Source organism: Amblyomma mixtum, chromosome 2 (genome assembly GCF_055824585.1).
Source record: "Amblyomma mixtum isolate Tamu chromosome 2, ASM5582458v1, whole genome shotgun sequence".
Taxonomy (NCBI): Eukaryota; Metazoa; Arthropoda; class Arachnida; order Ixodida; family Ixodidae; genus Amblyomma; species Amblyomma mixtum.
The window spans coordinates 92,877,608-92,903,201 of NC_143013.1; the positions used below are offsets into that span (position 1 = coordinate 92,877,608).

Below are 25,594 nucleotides of genomic sequence, written 5' to 3' on the forward strand. Positions count from 1 at the left end.
TGAATGGAAAGCCACGTCTTATTTACTTAAGACTGCACACTTAGACACGTCGGGAAATAAAAATAAATGAAACCTTGAACAGTTGCAACGTGACCACTCTCCATTGAGGTACTTTGGAATCTTGAAACGTGGACCCTGGAGATCGTAAATGTTTTGAGTGCAGCGTAAACAGCAATAAATCCTCTGAGTAAACTGAGTAAACAGCAATAAATCCTCACCCTCCGGCTTAATTGCAAAAACGAAGTATTGAGACGCCAGTCGTGCATTTGTGCATCTACATAATACGCCGCCACTTGCCGTGGCGTCCACGGGAGGCTAAGCTTACAAGCGCTGACGCAGGATCGTCGGACCATCTGAGAAAGCGGAGTTCTCAGCCTCCGCTCACCGCATTCGCCTTGCTGCCACTACGAGCTGAACCACCGCCAGTGCAACGAAACGCGATAATGTTGACACAGAAAGCCGCGTTGCTCTCAAAAACTTGCAAGAAAGCAACACCAAGACAAAGCAGCAACTCTAAACCGCCACCGCTGCCTTCCCGCATGTAATATGATTTCTGCTTGAAGCGTGTTTCATACAGGCACTGTTCGTACGCTCAGCGGGCTTGCGTGTCACAGGATTGTAACAGTTAGCTACAAACTGCAACGCCCAAAACATTACCCTTAGAGACAGGCACACAGAAACAAGCAGCCGCTTGCTCTAAGACGCTAGCCCACGGAAAAACAGTACACGCTACTAATGCCGTGTCTTCATTACAGCTTCCGGAGCCGCTATTTCCGCCCTGCGTAGGAAAAGCCCTCTGCAACAAGTCAAGAGATATCACGAGAATGGCAGGGCTCCAACCGGTCTGCATGCGTGGATTCAGTTTGTGCAGAACGTGGGCCAGTGGCGGTAAGGCGTGCAGTGCGGTAGCTCAGGTAAGTGAGTTGTTCCACAATGACATAAGGACCTGTGTAGTGAGTCAGCATTTTCTGGTGTAACTTGCGCTTTCTGATTTGTCGCCAAAGCCAGAAGAATTCGCCAGGTAGGTAAGTGTTCTGACAATGGGGGACGTTATGGCGAGTTTTTGAGTGGTCTTGGGGTGGGAGAGTCTTCAGGCCGGCAAGCCGCCAATACCTTTCTGCCTGGCACAGGGTCTCCGCTAAGCATAAACCGCCATCATTGAAGAAAGGGAGGATGGTGTCGAGTACCCGGCGTGGAGAATGCTCATACAAGATGAAGAATAGAGTGTAGCCTGTTATTTCATACCTTGCAGTATTGATGCGGTAAGTGATACACAGCATCAGAGAGCCACAATTCTTGTAATTCAAAGCGACGTACACAGAAAGCTAGAAATATCTTAATTCACAATAAAAGAGATTTCACAGACCTGAAGAAGAGCAGAAATTAGGCTTCAAACAACCAAATGATTAGGCAGGCTTTAGTAAAGGGGGCCCACCAATTGACCATATTCACACTGTCAATCAGGTGGCAGAGAAATGCGTAGGATATAAACAACCCCTATATATTTTTAGCCTTCACTGATTACGACAATGAATTTCACTCTCTGGCAATCTGAGCAGCCATGCATGCATTGCGGAATCAGAGCGTAGAAGAGTTTAATGTGAAAACAGTGGAAGACATGTATAACATATGCAAAGCTACCATACTCCTCCATAAAGTCAGCAATAAAATTCTAATATTGAAGGGCGCCAGGCAGAGAGACACGATCTCGCCATGCTATTCACCGCCTATTTACAGAATGTCTTCCGAGGTATGGACTGGGAACAAGTGAGGATAAAAACAATGAAGAATACATAAGTGATCTGAGATTCGGTGATGACATTGCCTTGCTGAGTCACTCAAGCGACCAACTGCAAAGTATCCCCTATAAGTTAGGCAGAACCGAACACTGCGTCTATAAATAAACGTATTCGGAAAGGTAATGTAATGTTCTAGTCTCGCAAGGTAACAGCTGTTCACATTAGGTAGTGAGGGACTGGAAGTGGTAAAGGGAAGGTAGTGGGCGTTGATTCCTATCGTGAGAGGGAAATAACTAGAAGAATGAAAATGAGGTGTAGTGCAGATGAGAGGTTCTCTGAGGTCATGAATTGCCGTTTATCAGTGTCCCTCAAGTGAAAAGTATGCAACAGGTTTATCATAGCGGTACTCACCTATGGGGCAGAAACGCGGAAGCTATCATAAAGGGCTCAGCTTAAGGCAAGGTCAACGCAGCCAGCTATGAACAGGAAAATAACAGGCGAACATTCCGGGACCGGAAGCGGGCAGACTTGGTTAGGGAACAAACGAGCGTTAATGACGTCCTACTCGAACTAAAGATGAAGAAATTGGCTTGGGCAGGGCATATAATCAAAAACAAAATAACCGTTCTTCGTTAAGGATAACGGAGTAAATTCCAAGAGAAGGCAAGCGTAGGAGGAGGCGACAGGAAGTTAGGTGGGTGGATAAGAATAAGAAGTTTGCAGGGATACGGTGGCCGCAGCTGGCAGAGGGCAGGTTAATTAGGAGGACTTGAGAGAGGCTTTTGATCTCCAGTGGGCGTAGTCAGCTTAAGGATGATACTGTCATAGAAAGCACATTGGTGAGTGTTCTGTTGGTGCGCTCCATTAACCCATTTTTTTTGCTCGGATGGGGCCATTCTGAACGGCTTCAGTCTAACTTGGTGTGCATATCGAGTGTTAATGTGATGACTGGTGCGGGACACGGGAATGGGACGCGGACTGTCACTGTGCGAGAAGTCAAATGCGGATGAAGTCTTTGACACCAAGTCCACCAAAGCAACACGCGCCATCGTGCTAGATCGGCTTGCTAATCATCATTCCAAGATGCGAGCCAAACGAGGATGCCGCAGTGTGTTCGTCCTCTGCATCCATTACCAAAGCCAATGGTAGTGGGGCGTCTCCACTAAATGCGTCAAGCATCACCCAGGTGGCAAAGGCATCGGCTGCAGAGAGAAGTTAGTCCACAATTATGCACAGCTCTCGATCGCCGGCTACAACTAATGCTGAATCAAAACAGATTTCTTAGCGCTTTTTTAATACTTATGAGTGACGATAACGTCAAAAGACTCATTCACATTGCGGAAGAACGAACCGAGACACACAGCATAAGCATAGAGAACACGACGGTATCTCCAGGCGCACAAAGCACATTGGCCGAATCAGGGATTCCTGAAAGGAGCTCCGTGGAAAGCAACATTAACGTGTATTTCGCCCATGCGGCTGTCGACAGGGGCGCCGCATATGCACAGAATGTCGATGCCTAAAATAACAACATGCGTTTAATGAGGTAGCACTGCGAATTCCACCCAGGACACTGTTCCATCCTGACACATCTTGGCACTACACACTCGTACAGGACAAAACAATTAGCCTTTTATTCTCTAAAGAGTCGCGCTTCGGTCCCACATAAACATCACGTGCGGCCTAACACGTTTTACGAGATAAATTCATAGCGGACATTGCTGCATCTGTGTTCACAAGCGCCGCAGTTGAAACACAGTCTAAAAAACACATCAATTCTGTTTTGCCACATATCAAAATAAGAAGGAATATCTTGAAGCAGTGAGTGATGTCCAGCGAACTCCCTTGCATCAGCCGCGGCGGCCAGTTTTCCGGCTGTGGCGATACGGAGTGGCGCCATGGTGGCAGCGAACGGCGTGCATGAGTGATACACGGTGGGATAAGACTTCGGTCATACGTCGAGAACAGATGTCAGAGGCCGTCGGACTGGAAATGGTTGCGCGAAGGGGGTAGCCAGAGCCAAGGGGTGTCGAAGTGTCGATCGCCAGGTACGGCAGGATCCATGGGCCATCCGTACCGTCCCGGTGGGTGAATGCGACAGTATCTTGAAATATATCCCAGGACTCCCCACCGCTAGCAAACTAGAACGGGGCGAAGAAAACGTTGGTCCTGAAAGGGTTATAAAATGTCAGGAGACGTAGAATTAGCGTATGCCTTCTCGCAGTGATCAGCCAGCTGAGAAGCGTGGAGCTCGCTGGCGATGGTCGCAGCATGGATAGGAACGCAGTGACGAGAGAAGGCGATCGAAATGCGATCGGGGGGCAATCGTTGAAAGTGGCGACGCGGGTGCTATTAACGGCGGGAAGCCCGGGAATTGGAGGCAGTGTTGAGGCGGCCCTTTGCGAGAGATAGAGGTGAAAGGACACGGGTGACGCATGTTGGGGGGATATTCAGTCCAAGAAGTTCTTTATGGTCGATCTGCCGGATACTCGAGAGAAGGTCCAAGCAAGGGTTAGCGTCCCTTCCTAATACTATAAAGACTGCTAGAAATACAAATATTACTGCTTCAAACAAATTAACGCATCCTCTCTTTTTAACAAAGCAATAACAATCACATTTGTTATACCTACGAAAAATGATCTTTTCGTTTTTTAGTAATTAGTACTTAATTATGTGGGACGTTATCCACTGGTGACGTCACCAGTGCCACACAGGCAGTCAAAGCGGTACGGAAAACGCTTTCGCCTCTACGAACTTTAGAGAGTCAAAGTGCCCCCTGAGATGCCGCCGCCGCTGTGATTGCCGCGTCGTTGCTTCCGCCATTCCACTCGGGATGGCCATTGGTCAAACCACAACCACAGGGTGGGGGGAGGTTGCGCTTCGCGTCGCTTTTCATAATCCTCTGTGTGTGGCAGCGATTGTGGTTCAGTACGGGTGTGACGTCTTCACACTCTAAATTTTGTGCCATCTATCTCTTCACCAGGTTCGATTTCAACCTAGGCCCCAGTGTTCTCATTTTTATTCTAATGACGACGTCACGTGCCTAGTGACGTAAGAGGGTACCAACTTCAGGCGAAACATTTTGTGGACACTTCCAGCATTAGCATAGCCATCTAATGCTTTCGCATTAATAATTTCCGATTATTTCACGATTTATTTTTAGGCAAACCGATAACACGACGAGAGGTGCGCGAACGAAGTACGGTGCACACCACAGGCAGAAATTACTTGGTGGTGATGCGGGCGAGGATCGAGGACCGGATTGTCTATTCGCCCTTTCCCACGGTGGAAATACCTTGCTGCTCCTTCTACGACGCTGTCAAGGACGCGTTGAGGAAAGATCCCGAAAAGCCGGCGCTGGTGAGTATCTCCTTCGTTCCCTTATAAAATAAGGCATGAATACCTAGACACAGAAGGGAGAGAAAGCCCTTCATGACAGTGAAGCATTGTGATAGCATTGTGTAGTTTGCTTGATGTCAACATTGACGATTCTAACTGCATATGTAACTTGGATAATCACTTAGACATGGCACTTTTTTAATGGCGCGCGTGTTTTGCGTATTCGTTTTTCAAAAGCTTTTTATGTGGTTTGTAGTCAGTGCACTGTAGCCAATGTTCGCTGAAACATGGCGCCAGAGCAACCAGGATGGACTTATCACAGACGGACTGGAAGCGAACGACCGTCATACAACTAATCAGTGCCAAGGGAAAACAGCATTGCACACCGTATGTTGTTTCAGCTCCTTTCGGAGATGACAACGTTTCCGTCCTTTTCCTGCAGACTTCGTTCTTGCAAGACGCACAGCTTTGCAGATAGTTTGCTTCCGTGATCGCACGCACTCCTGATTTTGACAGGGTAATGCGCGCTTGCTGGTCATCGTCTATGAATGAAATTGTCGCGATGTCCGAATGTCTCTCCAGAGGATAGCATACCCCAGCCTGCGCGCTGGAGTAGAAAGTGTCAATGCTGTGCGCGTAAGACGACAAAAAATCTAAAGTGAACTAAAAAGAAAATCGGAAGCTTTATTGTCCATTAACGAGTTAGTGGTAAGCGGGAAAGTAAGGGTAATCAGGATATCACTACAAAACAAATATTTGGAGGTGACCGGCAAACTATCTGAGGAGACGAAAGATCGGATTAAGAAACAACAAAGCAAGAAGGCGTTCAACCCTACACACAGAATAGAACTGTAGAAAACAAGGTGTATGCGTTGAGAGAAAACGAGGGCAAATTGTTTAACAATAGGATAAGGCAGTTAAAGAAGCAGAAAACTTTGGTAGAGTAGCCAGTGTAATCAGAACGTCAATGACAGAGGCATTAGAGCACAGCAACGGGACAACGCTCCAGTCACGAAAGATGTACAAAGAAGAGCAATGCAGCGGGGGAAAGCAGCCGGCGAGGATCAAGTAACAGCAGGTCTCTTGCAGGCGGAAAGCAGATTGTGCAATGAAAATCAGCCACCCTGTATACGCACTGCCTTGCGTTGTCGAGCGTACCAGAAACTTGAAAGAACGCTGACATGATCCTGATTCATACGAAACGAGACGGCAAGAGCTTGAACAATTACGGAACGCTCAGCTTACTGCCCGTTGCCTAAAAGGTATAAGAAACGTGGCGGGTGGACCCAGTTATACAAGTATGATATTTTTCAAACCGCTAAAGCAACACGGGAGAAGAAAACACAGGGACGAGTGGTATTTCAAACTGCTTTATTTTCTGAAACAGCAAGTGCTTCATAGATGTCCCCAACATTCTCATGACAATGAAAGTCAACCTGCGCGATAACTGCGCGCTACCAGTTACCAGTACCCATGTTCGGTATTAAATTGATATACTCAGAAATGCTAGTTCTTTTTTGCAAATTAAATAGCTCAACTAATTGAGGTACTTCCCAGGGGTGCTATTCTCTCTGCTTCTATAATCTCCCGGGTCACCGCAGTCCCGGACGTCTGCTCCTCTCCCCGTTGCGCCGCCAGCCGTTACCCGCTGGCGCACTCCAGACAACCGTCGTGTGTGTTTCGACTGCGGCATCCCCGGCCATGTCGCGCGGCACTGCCGACGCCGCACGCTCCCGCCTTGCGATCCACTGCTACTAGACACCTATGCTCCCCGGTATGGTGCTTGCCGGTCTTACAAACCTTCCGACCCGTCGCCACCTCCGTTCAGGACAACCCGTCCGCCCTACGCCACACGCCGTTCCCCTGCACCTCGTCGACACTCACTTTCTCCAAGGCGCCGTCGAACCAGCCCTCCACCTCCAAAAACCATTAGCTGCACTTCCCGAGGCAAGAACTGCATTTGTGTCTACATTTTAAAGTCCTCGTACGTCGCCAGCTAATGTTTTTGATCTTAGTGTTTAAAGTGTGGCTACACACGCCCTTCGTGACACTGGAGCCGCGTTTCCGCTATCGCTGCTCATCTTTGCCGTTCACTGCGAAAAGTAACCACTCCGCTATCTAGTGTTTCACTTCGAACTGCAACAGCGCACCCTATCGAGCCGTTAACTGTGCGTGCTGCTCGGATCTACATACAGGGCGCAATATATATTGTAGAATTTGTTGTGTTGCGCTCATGCTGATATGACATCATATTAGGCTGCGATTTCTTGTCTCAGCACAACGCCGTTATCGGCTGCGCTCGCGTTGAAATTGACTTATCTGCTTTTTCTGAGCTACCGCTGGCCACTGCAGCACCTTTCTTTGAAAAACTCTGTGTTCTTGAAGCGATCGACGTGCCCGCGCATTCTTCCGTCGTCGCCACCCGGCTTTGTGGCCCGGTGCCTGATTCCACCATACTGTTCACCCCATCCGAAGTTTTTGCTTTCAACCATTCCCTTCTACTGCCCTTTGCTGTGCTCACCGTGGAACACTGCGTCACCGGCCTGCCTGTTTCAAATCCGCTTCCCTTCAATTTCACTTTGCTTGCTGGTACCTGCCTAGGACGCGCTCAACCACTCGACTATAACTCCATTCCCGTCTCCGTCAAATGAAGTAGAGCTAAAAGCCCTCAGCCCTCCTTGCCCGGCCCCAAATTCTATCCCTTCATCCGTCTTCGTCACTGCTATAGATGCTAGCCTGCAGCCTGCTCAACGTTACCAACTTCTCGCGCAGCTGAACCGTTTTCGTCGCTCCTCCGACGTCCAGCAAGCGTCCTTAGGCCGCGCCGATACTGTTGCCCATGAAATCTACACTGGTGCTAACGCACCGTTGCGGCAACGCCCTTACAGCGTCTCTCCCACCGAGCGCCGAGTGGTACAAGAACAACTCAATGGCATGCTGCAGTGCCACGTCATTCAGCCGTCCACCAGCCCTTGGGCTTCACCAGTCGTCCTCGTTAAAAAAAAGACGGCTCTGTTCGTTTCTGTCTCCATTACCGAAGGTTAAACAAGATCACCCGTAAGGATGTTTACTCTCTCTCTAGGATTCACGATGTCCTCGACAGTCTACATGGCGCCGCATAGTTTTCTTCTTTAGATTTACGTTCAGGATACTGGGAGGTTCCCGTGGTGGCATGTGACCGCCCGAAGACATTCTTTGTGACTCCCGACAGATTATATGAATTCAGTTTTACGCCGTTGGGGTTGTGCAACGCCCAGGCGACAATTGAACACATGATTGACGCCATTTTGCGCGACTTGAAATGGAAAACCTGCCTCTGTTACCTGGATGACATTGATGTTTTCTCGCCTGATTTCGAAACGCATCTTTCCCTCCTCGAAACAGTTTTGAAGTGCCGCTCTGACACTGGACTTCAACTTAACTTGAAGAAGTGCTGCTTTGCCGCCCGCCAATTCACTATTTTCGGTCACTTAGTCAGCAGAGATGGCGTGCTTCCTGACCCGCGAAACTGCGTGCTGTTACGGTTTTCCCGAGGCCGACGACTGCGAATCAACTCCGCAATTTCATTGGCCTCTGTCCTTATTTTCGTCGGTTTATACGGAACTTCGCTTCAGTCACCGCGCCCTTAACCCGTCTTTTGACCACTAAGTCTGAGCTGTCTCACTCGTCACCGGACTGCGACCAAGCCTTCAACACACTGCGGGCTCTTCTCACCTCTCCGCCCATACTGCGACATTTTGACCCCGCCGCACCCACTGAGGTGCACACTGATGCCAGCGGTGCCGGTCTCGGTGCTGTGCTCGCTCAACGAAAAGACGAATTCGATGAATACGTCGTCGGGTATGCCAGCCGGACTTTAACGAAGGCGGAAACCAGCTACTCAGACACGGAAAAAGAGTGTCTAACCGTTGTCAGGGCACATCACCGATTTCGCCCTTACTTGTGTGGCCGCCCGTTCGACGTCGTCACGGACCACCATGCGCTGTATTGGTTATCATCACTCAAGGATCCCACAGGACGCCTTGCTCCATGCGCTCTTCGACTCCTAGAATTTGACTTCCGAGTTCGCTACCGGTCTGGCCCGAAACATGCTGACACGGATGCTTTGTCCCACTCTTCTATCCCGCTACCCAACTTCTCTTCGACGCCTTCATCATCCCAGGCTCTGTTGTCTTCTCTATGCTTCAAAGACATGGTCTCTGAGCAACAAAAGATCACCTCCCTTAAGGCTTATTTGCCTCAACCATCGCCGCAATCAGCACCTAGAGCTCAACGTCGCCAAGCGCCCACTTTGCCGATCAACTGCTATATCGCCGAAATTACCTCCCCGACGGGCGAAAATGGTTGTTTACGGTTTCACGAAATCTGCGATCTGAAGTCTGTGCATTTTATCATTCCGGCCCTCACTGCGCTCATGCCGGTGTATTTAAGACATACGAACGACTTCGCCTCCGTTTCTACTGTCGAGGCATGTATTCTTACGTTCATAAATATATCCGCTCCTGTAACGAATGTCAATGCCGCAAAACTCCTCCACGCCGTTCATCTTCTCCGCTGCATCCTATACCATGTCCAACCCGACCTTTTGACAGCGTGGGCATCGATTTGTACGGACCACTTCCTTATACCGCCACCGGCAATCGCTGGATAATTGTGGCCGTTGACCACGTGACCCCTTTTTCAAAAAGAGCAGCGTTGCCAAACGCTAGCGCCGGTGATGTAGCAACTTTTATTCTGCGTCACCTGGTCTTACATCACGTCGCGCCCCGCGAACTTTTGAGCGACCGGGGCCGAGTTTCTTGTCCGAAGTTGTCGATGCGCTCCTAGGACAATATCGGACCGCCCACCGTACCACCAGTGCCTACCACCCGCAAACTAACGGTCTAACTGAACGCTTCATCCGCACGCTTGGAGACAGGATATGAATGCATAGTGCTTCAGACCACTCTAACTGGGACGACGCCCTCCCTTTCGTTACTTTGGCCTGCAATAGGCCACGCAGACCACAACCGGATTCTCGCCGTTCTTTCTTCTCCGTGGACGTGAGCCCTGTTCAATGATTGACACTATCCTCCCGTACAGCCCTGATCCCTCCGAATTTACTCCGGTGTCGTAAGCCGCGAAGCATGCTGAAGACTGCAGGCGCCTTGCGCGATCGCTTACGTCGGAACACCAGTTCCGTCAACGATCTCGCAGCGAAAGTCTCCAGCCGGTCAACACCTTCCCACCTGGCTCTCTTGTTTGGCTAAGGGTTTCTCCTGCCGCTCCGCACCTGCCCCAAAAGCTGCCCGCAAAGTACCAAGGCCCTTACCGTGTAATTCAACCGACATCTACACTGAACTATTTCGTCGAGCCTGTCACACCTCCTACTGATCTGCGCTGCCGTCGGCGTGAGACTGTTCACGCGAAGCGACTGAAGCCGTACTCCTACCCGGCTGCTCGTCTGCCCCTTAAGTCGCCAGGATGGCTCCCTCTCTGCTCGATGGGTGATTGTGATGAAGATGATGACCCGCAGTAGACCTCTGCGACTAGTCGAAGACGAGGAGGTCGAAGCAGAGCCAGGGGAGCAGCGTTTGGACGACTGCTCTCAGTGACCACCTTCGCCAGGTCCTCGAGATAAACCCCCTTGTTACAGAACAAACTATCAATAGACCTTAATCAGTTGATGATGTTCCCGTTTCCTTCAAAACAATATTGTTTAAACTAAATAAAATTTTGGGTATGTGGACATAGATTACATTCGGACCAAAAAAAAAGAAACAAGAAAAACTTCTCCCAGCCCGCACCACTAACTATGACGGGCTTCTTCATGAAGCCCTGTCATAAAGTCACTGTCATGAAGTGTTAAGCTGTTTGCAATCCTGCTGAAGATAATATTTTCTAACGCCAAAAGTGTTGAAATGCGTTTGTTAAAGCTTGCCTTGCACATCTTTTTTTAATCCGACGCATTTTCAACCCTATCGTATTGCATGAAATCTTCCTGAAAATGTTAAAATCAGTAAAATAGCAGTTTTCGACACAGGTGGAGACTGTAACTTGTCTAATTACAAGGAGGTCTTTATTTTGGTTTTCTATCAATATTGCCTAGAGGCAACAATATATTGAACTTTCGGGGCATTACATTGACGTTCGCAGCAAGGAATGAATCAATCCAGACAGTGCAACTTGTGTTTATGAAAGGGATATCTACTTATTGAACCCTTCTAGCTCGAAAGATAACTATTATTTACAGTTTTGAAGGCACATCTACGCATGATGCATATTTACTCAGTCATTGCAAACCAATGATAGCCAGTAGAAAAGCAAAGCAGTGTCACTCGCAAAATATTCACAAATTTTTCCTTTGATGACTTAGTAATATTTTCTGCAGTATTTTGAAATAACTTGTTGTAAAGACAGAACTAGTTTTGTTCTAATTTCAAGGAGAAAATTTACTACAGACAGGGTCAAAAGCATACCAAGTCAAAATTTGTTGTGTCAACAGAATAGTTGCGTTTTTTTAGGTAAACGGTATGAGGGCTGTCGCAACGGCTTGGTCGAAATTCTGTCCTTACAGTTTCCGGGGGGCCTTTCTTATTTTGCTACCATGTTACTAGGCGGGCCGCCTCTAGAGAAATTTAGTAACCTGATTCTTGGAGCAAAACGGTTTCTCTCAGTAAAGCCCCAGAAAGGACTTTGCTGTAATTCCTTTTTATGAACGATTGAATAAATATGGCACATCCATAGTATTCGCTTTCTAAAAGAAACCCTGTGTTTCTCCGAGGTGAGTCTCTGAAGAACTTGCGCTAAGCTGTTTCCCGACTGGGAAAATTCTATGAATCTCAACTCTCAGGTGGAATGACTACGCACATTTCCCACAATCCCCTCGTTTGACTACGATCAAAGCTACACCTTTCGTCATGTAACTCGATGTATATGTTCTATACCTCTGATTGTGGTTGTTCCTTACTTTAACATTCTTACGCGCTCAAACGAAATGAAACAAGCTGCTGTTACTGCTGTGAACTATTATTTCTTAGTTTTCTTCTACTGAACGTCCAAAGCCCGTACGTGTGCGCCGAAGCTCCCCTCCGTTTTGGCACCTACTCTTCCTAATGTGCATTGTATAACAACGACACAAAAAGAAGGTTGGGGTAGTATTTTGCAACTGTTTTTTTAGAAATTGCCTTTTCTGCACCATAGTCATTCGTTATTACATGCACTAATGTTAGAACCTATATTTAACGAGTATTTTTAGATGCTGGGTGTTGTATTGGAGGCGAGAATTGATATAAACAAAGATATAACCGAGTCGAATGAGAAGGGCTATAAAGTGCTGCACCTTCCAAAATGAGCAAATTGGGAACTCATTACGGTCAAATATGCTGTAGCGAACTGAAGTTTGAAAATACAAACGCAGGCGGATGGAGTCGACATCGTCACACGCCGGGAGCTCTTCCTGCTCATGCAACGCTACGCAGCGGGATTCCAGAAGCACGGCTTGCAACCAGGCCACAGGGTGTGCGTGCACCTTGGGAACAGCGTACATAACTTCGCTGCCATGTGGGCATGTGTGTTCTCTGGCGCGAGCATCGCCTTGTTGAGCCCGCTACTTAAAGAGAGTAAGTTAGCAGCCTAGAAAATATAAAAGACCGTTGTGTTGTTTTGTGGACCTTTCATATTTCTAGTCCACCACAGAAAGTTGAAATATTGTGGTTTACATCACCGTTCTACTCCTAGCGTGTGGAACCCATTCCATGGAGTTGCAATTCCAATGATGAAGTAGATTTTTATGGCTCAATGGCATCTGCGGCCAAAGTCCGCCATGGCAAGGCGACAAGGGGTTGTTGTGACAAGGGGCCTGGAGCACCTTACCTCATGGGAGGCTTGGGAGACCCTACTGCGCTCCGAGGACCCGGCCAAGCAAGCCATCGCCACCGGCCGGGCTGCCAGCGTCATGAGCCTCCGGGACATGAACGTTTGAGTGCAGTGGGGCCGTGCGGGGGCCCCAGGACCGACGTGTCCAAAACTCCCTTGTTATAAATAAAATTTTCATCATCATCATCATCGCCATGGCACAATGTATTTTCGTTTGCTCAAGGTAGGGTCAAAGCCCAAGAGATGAAATTCTAGTTGTCCGGTACTGTGCGATGTAAGTGCACACTAATCCTCGGTGGTCAAAATTTCCGGAGAAATTCACTGCGGCGTCTCTAATGATCCGAGTGGCTTTGGGACGTTAAAATCTCCTAAACCCTAACGCGTTCATGATATGAAACGCACTTTGAGGTTGAGCTCCCAAGAAGGAAGAACAAGATTCTGTGACAAAGTTGAATGCGTCTTTTTCATAAGAAGTGGCGCCCTTTGGAGAGTTACAACAATTTGTCAACGGGTTGAAGACAACGCACGTGGGAGACGCAGACGCGATATTTTTAGGTGAAAGCGTTTAATGACTCATACTGTGGTTCGTTAGCACAGGGTGTCACATCTTTGGCAGCACTCGTGTTAACTGGGAAACTTAAAATGAGAGGAAAAAAGAATGGTCAGATAGAGTAGGAAGAAAATCAAAGTGGAAGCGATGTTTAATGACCGTAGATTAAATAGTTAATTAATTATCGCCAAAAATTTCGAAATTGTGCCGAAATATCGCGGTTATCGATATTGTCACAGGAACGGTGTGACGTCACATCCACCGGAAGTCGTCATGGTATAGTTAAAATTTTCACAGAATGGTCTTGAAAAACGTCTGATTTTTGTCAAATTAAATGGAAAAATGTGTAATTAAGCGCAGTTAACACTTATCATCCCCGAAAGATGTATAATTTGGGTATCGATATAGCCACGGCAACAATGTGACGTCACATCGACCAGAAGTCTTCACGGCATGGGGTCGTCAGCTTCCGCCTTTGAATACTTTAGTTGCCAAAGTGTCCTCGCAATTTTTGTTGAGAGAGAAGCCAGCTGCGTATGCGACGCGGCAAGTGTGAGCTTGGCTGCTGCCGCCATCTGTCGCATGCGCCTCTCACTAACATGCACTGCACCCGCGCAGTAGGAGCTGGCGGTTTTCTTTTCAACCAGTGGAGCTGGAGCAGAAGAGGCTGGCATTCGCAGAGCGTCCTTGTGAAAAAAGCTGATTGTGCGCGCAGGTGCGATGGAAAAAAGGCGGCATAAGTCGTCTTCAAGGCCCAAGTAAAGAAGCGAATGAACGCTGCTCTAAACACATATATCGCTTGGTCGAACCCAATTTTCATCTACAGACAGCAGCATTTGCGAGTCGTCCTAGGAAATGCCACGCCGCTAAGGCAGGCATTTGACGCTTATAACGACTCACAGAAAGAGATGGAATGAATGTTTTGCTGTCGCTCCCACTAACAAGAAACTGCTCCCAAACACGAAACAAAATGTTGAACGAAATCACGCATTTCCATGATTCATTGCAATATGTGTCGTTGTGCTCCCATCCGGAATTTTCTTTTCTTTTCGCGATTCTAGTAAATAGAAACCTATCCAACCACATCCTGCTCCTTCATCCGTCCTCGCTCTCCGACGCCTGTCCCCAGGCTATCTTGTGCTGTGTACTGTCAGTAAAAAATATACAGGACTCTTACTGCGAGCAGACTGGATCAACACAGAGTGGTCAGGATCATATTTAATGGTAATTAATTAGTGCTGATATTTCGTGCTGAGCGTTGACTATAAAAAAAGCACCATATTTGAAGCGTGGGCTTTGCTTTTTTGCCAGTATTGACAAATTTCTTGTATAATGTGCTGATGATCTTTTGCCTCATGAATAAGCAGAGAATGCAGAAAAGTGATTAGTTCAAAACTTTATACTGCAAAAACAATTTTAAACTTTTACATTGAGGTTCACTTGTGCTTTCGAACCAGAGGAACCGTAATGGTACAACGATGCTTACCGAACAAATTGTCAACAGCGAGCGATAATTGCGTTTATTTTCGTGTGCGTCCAGGGGATTTACGCAACATGATCTGTGACGGCGACTGCACCCACGTTCTGACGGAGCCTGCTTTCGCAGAGAAGACAGCTAAGGCGGTGGAAGCTCTACAAATAAAGGTAACAAACTGTAATTCCGACCCTCGTTATTTCTGCTACGCCATGCTTTCCATTTAGAAACTACTCTCGGAGATCGAGAACTGCCTTCTCTTGCAACTCATAAATATTTTGCTTTCTTGCTACATCGTTTCAAAACAGTTTTCTGCCATGCATCAAATTTTCCTCCCAATCCAAGCGTGTTCCTGATGGGTGACGAACGCAAAAGGAGAAGTTAAATCCGATATGGCATGGTAATCTTTCATAACACCCGAGAGTTACGTTTACAAAACTTCAGTATCTGTGCTTTTGACACTAAGATCTTTAGCTGTGTGGCACGTATTCTGCGCACTTACAAGTGTGACGTGCAAACATGAAATAGCATCTTCGTTTTACGACAGTGCATTCGTCCTATCATAAGCGAGATTGCCAGCTAATTGCGCTGGCAGGGCCCATCTCGAAAAGTTCGAGCTAAACACTATGAGCACATCTCTTGCGTTTTAAACATGCGAAAACAACTCTTTGAACGGCGAGAGTTGCGGGCTCTGGCTGAGCTCAGAAACGAAACTGTACGAGAGCACGCCGTCCGCGTCTGCGTTTTGCCATTTGTTTTTTTATCAAGTATTTAGTCCAGCGCACGGACATAATGGAAAGCGCTTGCGTCCATTTTGCAACCTATGGACGCAGCAAATTAGTATTGCAGCTAATGCAGGCAGGCAAGTATCCTTCGAAAAAAAAAAACGAGCATTTCAGCAAAGCGCCATAGAAAACTTTAAACAGCGCGTACCTTTTCTCCGAAAGGAATGGAATTTTGTGAATAGCAGCTCTTTACATTTGAGCATCGCATACTGCACAATTCATGGTCAAGCTTGTTCTGAAAAACTTGTTTTATAGCCTTACCCTATAATTGGTATTTAACGCCTGTAAAAGTGTCGTAATTCCGGGAAAATCGCCGTAGTATTCTCTGTCTGATCTGAGGACTTCAAAATTCTCTGGGGCACCTCGAAGCCCTCAGAATAGCTTTCTAAAGTACCCTATAAAGCTCGTAGCAAAATTGCTTCCATAAAATTCTGCTGGAGTCCCTCGTCGCACTAGGGAACATTTCTATCAGCGCCATCTAAAAAAAAGGTGTTCTAACATCGCACTCTTCTCTTTGCTAACTACCCAGTTTAGGAGTCGGTTAAACGCTTCGTGGAAGCACATTTAGCGAAACTGCTGTGGCTGAGTAGAGCCGCATGCGTAGGCCACCGGGGAGATAAGTTGCTCGTGCTTAACCCTATTGCTCCGGCACAAAATAAAAATCGTGTCAGCGTGAAAACGGTTGCAAAGAATCATCGTACGCTGCAGAGCACATTTCCGCATTTGCAGCAGTCACATCATTGAATTCCTTCTTTAAGAACACTTCGTGCATAGGTTAGCCAGAGCGTTGCATTATCATGTGTTACACTATTTTATACACATTATATAATTTGTGTAAGCAATATTTCCAGCGATTACATTCTGATTACTTGGGCTTAAAAGCTCGTTAAATTATTTTTTCCCCTTTGGCTGTCCTACGGGCGATATTTTATTAACAAGACAATGTAGAAGTTTGTGATCCACAAGCAAGCGTTATAGCCACCTTCACTCAAATATATGTTGAGTTTGTTGGTGGCTCTCTTACGAGTGTCAAAATGTGTACTAAATGACGTTGTAATCCGCATGAGCACGTTCGGTTTTCTTTACCTCCATTCTAGAGCTCACTGGTACCGACGCCCGCATTATGAAAACTGCGGCCGAGGCGCAAAACATTGCGAACTGAAGTAGCACCAACTCGAAAACAGCACTGGTTTTAGAACTTTCTGTGAGACTAAACCGCCTTTCCTAACGGGCGCGCCTACTATTCTTTCGTTAAGTGTTGCGTTGCGGGAACGCTTAATGCCCTTCATCTTCGCCACATCATGTCCGCGAAATTTTGTCTATCCGTCTGTTTCGGGAGAGGTTCGTTCTTTCAACCTCCCACTATATTCTATCTCCCTTTACCCCGTGATACGTTAGCGTTGCTGGAGAGGTGTTCTCCTTACGTGACACTATATTCTCTTCCTCTGTGCAGACGACTGTGTTCAACAAAGCACGCTCAATATATCTTATAGCTCTGAACGGATTGCGAACATGGGCACAATTTTGTACAATTGGAATTGAGTGTCGAGCATAGCTCGCTTGTAACAGATTTTGGTTAGGGTCGGATGATACACATAACGCAATTAAGTATAACAAATAGAGAACTCAGACCCACTCATCACCCAACAAGCCTTATCTGCCTCTCTGAAGCCTCGCATGTGCGCCTCAGTTTGCCTGTCTCACCTTGATCGGGGAAGAAATCGTCTTTGAGGCGTCCGAATCTCGGGGTGGTTCCCATCGATGCCACCTGAGAGAAGGGTGCAGAGTATGCACTTGCGCTGTGACTTTAGTTGTGCGTGTCTGGCTTCTCTTTGAGGCTGGCATCTGCTGGCACCACAATTCTTGCTTCCACTAAGGGATGAAGAACAACGCCTGCTGTGGCAGCTTGTATGGATATAGGCATGGGCTTCAGTGTCACTTAAATTCTTAGATTTTTTTTATCTCCTTTTCTTAATAGGCATTTCTCTTCTTTCGCCGATGCGAAGGGTATTATCGAATGCAGAAAGGATGCGAATTTTTAAGAGCCGTTCTGTATCAAAACGCTGAATGGTGGCGATCTGCGTCAAGTGCCTGAATATATCGAGCTCGTTTCTGCACTTTTTTTTCCCTTTATACCTTTTACTTTGTACATATGCTTGCAATGAGTCAGCTCTATAAAATATCCCGTAAAAGTATGTATTGTGTAGCTTCAGTTTCTTCCTTTATTTCATTTGTACGCACCATTTGAGAACAGAAGTGTGGCTAGTAAAATCTCCTGTTTCATAAAGAGGTTCGAAGAAGAATTAGGGGTGACCAATCGAATTAAGGCGGTTGAAATGCGATAGCATGCTTCTTTAATTCGTAAATTCGTGCCTGTGCTTACTGCAATACTTTCTGAGTTAATTGTCTTTCACTCACCAATCTTCTCATTCTATTCCGCTTTCGGCTATACAAGTACGCAAAATGTGTCACATTTATACATCGCGGCGAGTCCTCATACTACTTCCAGCATAGTGACAGCCGATGCACCACTGCACTGGAAAATGGCTTTTACAAATACAGCCACTGGTGGGGCTTGTGAGAGCAAGAATGTTTTTCCCGAGCACTGTTAGAAGGAATAGCTCCTGCAAGTGTGCTTTTTCCCCAGACTGTTCTTCTGGAGGCTGTATATTTTGCACGCAAATCTGGTGTTGTTCGAGTAATGTTCTTCATTGTTTTCATTTTTGCTGAGCCATTCCCGATCCGGCATCTCCTTCTCCTCCTTTGCAAGTGGAGAGAGTGTTGAGTAGGACACGGGAAAGTTGGCAGGTTGCAGGTGGAGAGAGGCAAATTCCTCTGAACACCACCCAACAGGTGGAAGCTTCACACAGGCGCCGACACAACTGTCGAAGACGCCACCGGACAGTTTTCGCCATCATGGCCCTCCCAATACAATCACATTAAAAACATTTCATCGTAGTTATTAAGGTAGAAATTAAGTCCTCGAACCACTCTTAGCGGCTCGTTGTGCATCTAATTGTGAATTCAGCTTGCTTCTTGGTGAAGGACGCGAGCTACAGCCATAGGGTTGAGGAGGGTTTGCTGGACGAGCAAGTATCTCATGGCATGTGCAGGCAAAACACCGCAGTTTTGGCAATTGAACTGACCGGGGGAACTTAGCGTAAGCAGGTTAAGGCACAGAACAACAGGTTACACTGTGTGGAGGTGCCCGCGTTCTTCAACTTGACAGAGGTGCAGCCCAATACGAGAATCTGAAGGCAGTTTTTAAGTAGTGTGCGCTACCTAGAGTGAATGTGAAAAGTAAACAAATACCTTATACAGCATGAGATAACCTGCCTTAATCAGAATGAACCAAGCAGTCGTAGGCCCCCTCAGAGCCGTAAAATTTAAGGAATGTTCGAGTTTGAAATATTAAAAGTTGAGAGCTCAGAAATTAATTGAAACGACCTTTTTTTTATAACGAATGAATAGAAAAAGCTAAAAGAATATTATGTCGAAAGGGGTTGCAAAAGTCAACCGCGGAACCTGTACTTATAAGAGCCTAAGAGCCGTTACAGGTACATAGAATTTTTTTCATATAAACCACGTTTAAAGGCATCTTGAAAATATATGGAACCATACACTCCCATTAAAATATATGTATTTTTAGCTATACGGCCTGGAAAGCGCAACGTACGACTCTGGGAAGAAATAAAAAAAAAATCTTTATTCCTTCATGTTACCTTCACGTACTCAACAGCAGAGCTGATTAAATATCAGGAAGAAAAAAAACACAACGTTAGCATAGTCAAGTGTTCGCGGCCTCGGGTTTTCAGACAAACCAATTTTCTTTAATATCATGCACAGGGGCTCTTCTCCATGGGTCCAGCGGAAGGCTTTGTGTCAACTGCTGCGTTTCGGGACCTGGACGAGTCTTCTTTCCGTGAGGTTCCCATTCAGGACCCTCGATCTTGCGTGCTTACCATCTGCCGAACGTCAGGAACAACAGGCTTCCCCAAGGGTGCCGTCAGCACCCACTACAGCTTCGTGGCTCAAATGGCCACTTTTGGGTAAGTATGTGGACGCTTCGGGTGTGTTTGGGTGTTGCAAGAAAACTCCTGTCATGAAAATAAGTGCCATTGTAAGATAATCCTGAAACGAAAGTACACAGCTAAGATTTCTTTGAACCAGAATTTGGGCTAATCGGCTTTCCTGCAGGAAAAAAATTTCGCCAATTCGCGGCAAAACCAACTTGCTTTGCAAGAGCTAAGCGCACCTGGAGGTATAAATGGGCAAAGACCCAAGGATTGACATTGAGTGCTAACATCTACAGGTTTTTACAAGCGAGCAGTTGGTGTTATTAGCATTCGGCTGGCATCGATGGGCGAAACAAGTGGAGCTCTTCGCCGCAGTAAAATAGAAGTAACGCTTAGAATTAGGTGCGGTAAGAATTGTAGCACGTTATCAGCGGATGCCACGTTTGCAGAGACCTTTGTACGCAACAGATCAGTTTTACCTCTCTTATCATGGAAGAAAGCACCACATTTAGCCCTTCCAAAAGTATTCGAAGAAGAGTTTTTCTTACTATTAAATACTGAAATGACATCGTCCGACCAATGGCTGCTCTCACGCCTTTGACCATATGCACCAGATGCCGCAAGCAAGCGCTATTAATTATCATTAGGTCAATATCATGCTAATTAATGTGACATCAAAAGCTACTTTAAACAGCTGCAGCTCAGAGTCCTTCTTATCATTTATGTTTTCTGTTTCCCTCACTCTTTCTAATACATTTAAATTTCAAAACGTGGTTCTGAAACACACAGTTTGTACCTTAAAAAGCACCGAACACACCAAAACATTTATACTAGAGGCAGCGCCTCCACCCCAAAAACTACACGGACGCAGTGAAACCGGGGTAGCAAAGCAGAAATCTGGGCGAGTTGGTAAGTATTCATGATATTGTTCACAGCGCAACAAGAACGGGAAAAACGTATATGTACCCCTTCCTTTCTGCAATAAAAACTAGTTGATAGTCAGCGCTTGTTTGTGTTACTCTGTCGTCTTTCGTTTTTCCCGTTCTTGTTGCGCTGTGAACAATATCATGCAACCGGGGTAGCCTTCACTGTCTGACGAGCATTGCAGGTCACTGCACAATAATCGCGGGCTCGAAGCTGTTAGAAATTGTTTATTGTATGTTATGGTGCCGAGCTTAATCTCATTCCGCATCTCGTCCTGCACGACAAGCTTGCGAATCGAATAGTTTAATCGGCACCACATCTGTAGATTCCCAATCTCTGTACCACATTTATACTTTCTGAAAGATTCACCCCACATAAACAATCAGTTATTAATGGAACACTAAACGCGCTGTTGTGACGGAAGCTAATCAGAGATGTCCTTATGAAGAGCTTTCTTCCGGCATGTGCAGAGAGTATTCCGCATTTATACTCAGACACCGAGTTTCACCATCAGTGTCGATGGCGGTGTAAGAATGTTGTCCAAAAGTACGCTCATCTCTAAAAAAAAACAGCGTACCTTGAGAATTTCTATAAAACAATTGGTGTATTCACAATCTTCGCCATTAAGTGTATGACACGATCGCATTGAAGAGCCAGGTCCACGGTTTCTCTTGGCTACACAGACACGGGCAGTTTTTCCACTTTAACTATCAAAATAATTGTGCGAAAGGCCACACGGCATACAAATAAATGACCACTTCATCAAAGTAGCCACCAAATGTGGCTTCGGTATGCTTCTTGTCTTCGATTCCACATTCTCCATTTCGGACATCACTAGTTTCAAGATCGCTAATACGGGCCTTGAAAGTATGTTGACAATCGGCGACTGCCGCTGGTCATCTACAAAAAAAAACATCATGAAGCTTGTGATATATTCGTCGGCAAACTAGTTTGCAGGAAGCCATCAAGCATGCGATTACTGCCTATTGTCGTAAAGCTTACTTTGAAAATCTGGTCTGTGTCGCACCTGGCCAGTGTTCGGTCTTGATACTATCCCTGCGCCCGCCTAACACGTCTCCATTCCTCTTTCATGTGTCCCTTGGTGTCGCAGGCCGTGCTGCTCATGGTACGAAAGTGACGTCGTGCTCGCAGCTTCTTCAATCGTGCAGCCTTCAGGCATTGGCTGGATAACTTTTGGCGTACTTCTCGGCTCTACTGTAGTCATGATGTCTGGAAGTGCCAGTTTTCAACGGGTCAGCGACCTCGTAAGCAAGTACAAGGTGCTACGTAGCTACTTTTTCGTACCTTTTTCTAGCTTAAATTTCTTTTTTACTATGTGGTTATCTGCTTGATATGCGCAGCGTATTCTGTTTAGGATTTACACCACCTGCAGCAAAAGTTGATTTGTGCTTGCAATGCTGCTTTCTTGTGAAGTTTCTTCTGAGTAGGAGCCTGTTTAATTTATTTCAATACTTTTTAAGTCGATGTATTGTAGGAAGCATGCCACCCTGAGGACACACTTTCTTGTATAAGCCCGAAGTGTCAATGTGATATCACGCCGCTTGATCGATCGTGCGTGCTGCTGTTATTCAGCACGCCCTAGAGAATGAACTGCTCAGTGTTCTGGTAGCCATCCTACCATCTACTTAGTGCCGACCGCCTGAGCTCCCTGCTAGTAGGCTGTAGACTAAAGGCGGCGAGTCTTCTACCGATGCATAGAAAACGTCGGGTGCACTTGCAGCCCACTTCAATGTCTTCCGAGGTGCTCCAGTTAGAATCCCAAATCAATAAGTAGGTTCCGCATATCGTTCTCATTGCATCTTCGTTTCGAGGCAACAGTATTGAAGACAATGCGAAGAGGACAGCAGTTATGCTTTCAGCATTAGGTTCAAGAGCAAGGGAGGTGTTAAGTGAAAGTCGCGCACAATAAAAAACTCTAAGGTTGACGTCCGCCAAGAGTGCAAGCTGCGGAATATTATATGCACCGAAACATCACGAGAGGGCGCAGAGCTGCACGTTTTTCACCATCAGCCTGCAGTAGGGGGTGTAGGAGGTGTGTATAATTTAAAGCCTGATCTGTTGCCTATGTTTTAGGTGTGAATTTTTGCTTGCAGTTCTTGCTCGATGCAAACGCAACATCCAACGTACGTAGTCTGCAATTGAACCAAGTAGTGGGATCATGTTTTCTCCCAATGCCTTTTTTACGTGATTAAAAACTAAGAAGTAATTTACCTACTGTAGTTACTATTAGTGCACACAAAAAGTACGAATTCTCACAGGCCTATGATTGCCTGCCCCCGCGGTAAATATTTAGCCTACAGATGTAGTCTTGCCGTCTATCGAAGAAACCTTTATTTAAATCCGGCCGTTCGCCGTGAACTGCTCAGTCGGAGAAGGCGCGTCTTCTTGCCTGATCTCGTTAAAGCCACGGTCGAGGAGTGCAACATATAGAATAGTAGGGACAACTCAACAAGTTGTTACTTTGCCGCCCACTAGTGTTTAAACTATTAAACATAACAACGTAATGTTTAATCATTACGACCGGCCAAATGGCACCTACAATTGAACTTTAGGAGGACCAGATTGGCCTCTTCTAATTAGCCAGGAAAAAACTGCGAATTGAGCCTCGATGAGGTAGAAAGTGGTTAAAAACGCATGTAAATCTCCGCCATACATTTTTCAAATGTATGCAGGCCCATAGAGACTGGTGTCCTAGATAACGCAATTTTCCAATTATTAGATCAGGGTATTTGATGGATTTTAGGAGCAAAGTTTAAGAAATTTTACGGCAGGGGTTCTGAGGTAAAATTACTTTACCATAAGGCTACAGGTGGTGCGAACGAGACATTATGATGTTCTAGAGGGATTGAAGTAAACAATACTTTGAGTGCTTGGCCTAAATCTCTACGCATGGTTTCCCGCTAAAATAGTCTGGACTTAAAAAACGTGACTGCGGACTAGCGTACCGAAGAAAAGAAGGCACTCTTGACAGACCGAAAAAAGCACTAACGACATCAAGCGTTTGGGGGATCCCAGAACGGCCCACCGCGAACCGCAAATAAAGTGATTGAAAAGTAAAGAGAGAAACGGTATAGAATATTTTACAAATATCTGCATCGTACTTTGTTATTCAGGTGAAAAGGGCCGCGGCGGTCGCATTTCGGTTGAGGCAAAGTGCTGAGGCCCGTGTGTAGTGCAATGTCAGTAAACGGTAAAGAACCCTTCGTGTTTTAAATTACCTGCAGCCCTCCTCTACTGCATTCGTCGTAGCCTGAGTCGCTTTGGGACATTGAACCCCATAAAACGAACCAAACTAGTACTTGTACTGCACATTTTGACAATGGAGCAGGGTCTGTTCAGTGATGCCTGTAGTCAGGTTAAATATCTAATGTTTACCATCTACGAATCGAACCAAATCGTATGTCCTTTAACACGCCTGAATGGAAGAGCAACAACTGTGAGGTAAAAGACAAAAAATTTGCGATGAAGCCCGTAAATCCGAGAAACTTCGGCAGAGACACTTAACAGTCTTTCGTGTGGGAATTCGAACGCATGTCATCAATACAGGACGTCGACGTTTGGTAGCGGGTAGCGAACTTAGTTTTTTTCAGGCGGCCAGTATTTTTTTTTTATCTAATCCCTCACCCACCACTCCAATCATCACCCGCACACACACGCGCGCGCACGTATTACACTACGAAAACGTTGTACGACGAACGATCTAGTGAATTTTGTGCAAAAGATATGGCGCAGTAACTTCTCTGTTGATTCCTCCACTCCACCCCACCGTTGCACCACAATTTCGATGTGAAAGTCTGGGAAAACATTCAGTCAAATGTGCTTATGTCACCTGTTCGGATCCGTGCCGCAGTCTCCTGCAACTTGACTAGCACACGTAAGGTATATATATAACGCGAAATCGTATGACACTACACAGAACGCTGAACGACAAACAATTCCATCACAATTTCGGTACGAATGTGACGGCATAAAGGCGCCACATGAAGGTAGGGCAGTGGCGCGAATATATAGAGGAACGACATTTATAGGATTGCCTGACCTATATGTGCTCGGCTTGGTGTGTGCGTCATAAGGACCCTTTTTGCCTGCTTTCGTTGGGATTTGCTGAAACATCTGCGAGTAGACACACACCCACACTGCAGGTTTTTCTCGCAATGGGACTAGTATTCCTTTCGCATTAAAGCACCGCGTAGCCGGTCTACACGCAGAGCCCTTAGTTACTACTGAGTAGTAAAGTGCTCCATGGAGCAAAGTGCCGGGCTCGGTCTGAGCACAGTAACGATCATATGAACAGGCTTGCAGAAATTGTCGCGCTGTCGATGAAGTTAGCTCTATGTGCAGCAATTGCACAGATGAGCAACAAGACTTTTCGGAAGCGTGACTGTTCTTATCTCGTGGACTGTCTCATTGCAAAATTGTATAAGGCAATAGATTGCAGTTTCGCAATTCTTTAAATTATTCTATGTTTTTTAACTGGCTTTTTCATATTTATTGAGTCTGATGCTAGCACCATAGGAAATAATCTGGCACCGTTTGTTTTTTGGTGTTCATGATCAACATATAATGGCGACGATTTTTATATTTCTGTCGCGCTTTTGCCTGATTGTTCACTAATTGATCGAAATTCCACCGCCTCTTATGCTAGAACAAATTACTTAATCGAGCGAAATCGCTACTGAGTGGCACTAAATCTATAATATTATGGCTTGGTGCTAGTACGAATTTGGGTTCTATTATAATTTCAGCGAGGGGACCGAAAAGCATTACGTCGAAAACATCACCGCGCAAGGGGAATGATGGTGTACTGTGTTCCTGTTTTGTCTCATCTAACAGTTTTAGCCTAGCCTAGTGACATTGCTCGTAAGCATGGAATATTTGTATTGTGCCAA

At 46.2% G+C, this 25,594-nt stretch overlaps 1 protein-coding gene across 6 annotated transcripts in view; it reads left to right on the forward strand.

Moving 5' to 3' along the window:
- The first annotated feature begins 821 nt into the window (after window positions 1-821).
- Window positions 822-25,594, forward strand: part of LOC149360184 (uncharacterized) — a 53,833-nt gene continuing 29,060 nt past the window's right edge. For 4 of the 6 annotated variants that reach the window (XM_089572199.1, XM_089572202.1, XM_089572203.1 and 1 more), the window contains exons 1-6: window positions 822-914; window positions 4,903-5,099; window positions 12,478-12,679; window positions 15,026-15,129; window positions 19,591-19,793; window positions 21,796-21,964. In XM_089572199.1, the coding sequence (XP_089428325.1) occupies window positions 4,977-5,099; window positions 12,478-12,679; window positions 15,026-15,129; window positions 19,591-19,793; window positions 21,796-21,964 (801 nt within the window). In that variant the 5' untranslated portion in view covers window positions 822-914; window positions 4,903-4,976. The remainder of the gene's footprint in view (window positions 915-4,902; window positions 5,100-12,477; window positions 12,680-15,025; window positions 15,130-19,590; window positions 19,794-21,795; window positions 21,965-25,594) is intronic. The other 2 variants (XM_089572200.1, XM_089572204.1) reach the window with 1 other exon arrangement.